Genomic DNA, 1,524 nt, shown 5'->3' with positions numbered 1-1,524 from the left:
ATCTCCTTCTTTCAGTCACTACCCAAAGCTCCTGACCATAGATGAGGGTAGGAACGTAGACCGACTGGTAAACCTTCACCACGACAGACCGGTACAACGCCCACATCACTGCAGACACAGTACCAGTCCACCTGTCGATCTCCCGCTCCAATCTTCCCTCATTCATGAACAAGACCCCGAGATACGGATCAGACCATAAGACCGGGTCTGATCCTAAACTAAGTGGTTTAGACCGGATCTGATCCTAAATCGAGTGCTTCAGACTGGGGCTGATCCCCAACTAAGGGGTTTAGATTGGGTCTGATCCTAAACTGAGTGGTTTAGATGGGTTCTGATCCCAAACCAAGGGGTTTAGATTGGGTCTGATCCTAAACTGAGTGGTTTAGATGGGTTCTGATCCCAAACCAAGGGGTTTAGATTGGGTCTGATCCCAAACCAAGGGGTTTAGATTGGGTCTGATCCCAAACCAAGGGGTTTAGATTGGATTTGATCCCAAACCAAGGGGTTTAGATTGGGTTTGATCCCAAACCAAGGGGTTTAGATTGGATTTGATCCCAAACCAAGGGGTTTAGATTGGGTCTGATCCCAAATTGAGTAGTTTAGACAGGGATTGATCCAAAACTGAGTGGTTTAGACGGGGTCTGATGAACCTCTGATCCTAAAGAAAGAATTTTAATGGTCACATAGCAATCATCTAGGATGAATCTCCTTTAGGAGTGCCAAGAACTTTGTTGAAGACACAGAGGACCTTTATGAGGATCCTGGATTTATCTGTACATTAGCTGTAAATTTACCAAAAGCAAAACTCCATCGGCTCTCTGAAACATCTTCTCCTTTATGGTTCCTCCAGAATTGACATTCTGATGTGAAGCATCACTGCCAGTTCTTTTGACCACAGAGAAAAAGAAAGTTACCCGTGTCCCTCTCTGTCCTCTCAGGGTGTACTGATGGTCTGGTGGGAGTGGCAGCCCGGGTGGCTCTTGTTCAGGTTCCTTGGCTCATTTTGGAGGCAGTGCCAAGTCCTGATCTGACCAACCATATTGCAGGACTGGAGGAAATGCTACATGAGATGCAGCTGAAGGTGAGTGAGAACTTCCTGTTAGAACATCCGGACCACGGTTTTTGTACTTTGCTGAACAGGAGTTGTTGTTGCAGGTTCCTGTGGCGTTCTGGTCAGTAGAGGCGACACAGCCGGCGTGGCCTGAAGCTCACAGTGAGCTCCATGATCCAGATGATAGCCTGGAGGACCTGATGGCAGTGGAGGTCATCTCCAACAACATGTCTGCCTGCTGTGGACTCAGCTGTGTGGGATAGAACCTTCCATCGGTCTCATTGGGTCAACCAGCAGTTTGGTTCAGAATAAATAGGTTTTAAATCCAAACAGAGTTTTATTGACTGTCAGAGTTGATCCCCTGCAGCTGATGCAGCAGTTAATCACGGGAGCAGAACTACGTGTATTAATCAGAACACCTCAAGGCCTCAAACATCAGTTTGACTTTGACTGTTACTATATGTATGTATGTG

At 46.9% G+C, this 1,524-nt stretch overlaps 1 protein-coding gene across 1 annotated transcript in view; it reads left to right on the top strand.

Moving 5' to 3' along the window:
- The window catches only part of zgc:109913 (regulator of G-protein signaling 9-binding protein), a 5,389-nt gene extending 4,008 nt beyond the window's left edge, over positions 1–1,381 (top strand). The window contains exons 5-6 of the mRNA XM_014027675.1: positions 939–1,081; positions 1,156–1,381. Of these exons, the coding sequence (XP_013883129.1) occupies positions 939–1,081; positions 1,156–1,314 (302 nt within the window). The 3' untranslated portion in view covers positions 1,315–1,381. The remainder of the gene's footprint in view (positions 1–938; positions 1,082–1,155) is intronic.
- The last annotated feature ends 143 nt before the right edge of the window (positions 1,382–1,524 follow it).

The sequence above is a fragment of the Austrofundulus limnaeus genome, unplaced genomic scaffold, assembly GCF_001266775.1.
Source record: "Austrofundulus limnaeus strain Quisiro unplaced genomic scaffold, Austrofundulus_limnaeus-1.0 Scaffold671, whole genome shotgun sequence".
NCBI classification, from domain to species: Eukaryota; Metazoa; Chordata; class Actinopteri; order Cyprinodontiformes; family Rivulidae; genus Austrofundulus; species Austrofundulus limnaeus.
Note: the sequence above shows the minus strand (reverse complement) of the source record. Positions and strands in the feature narration are given on the sequence as shown.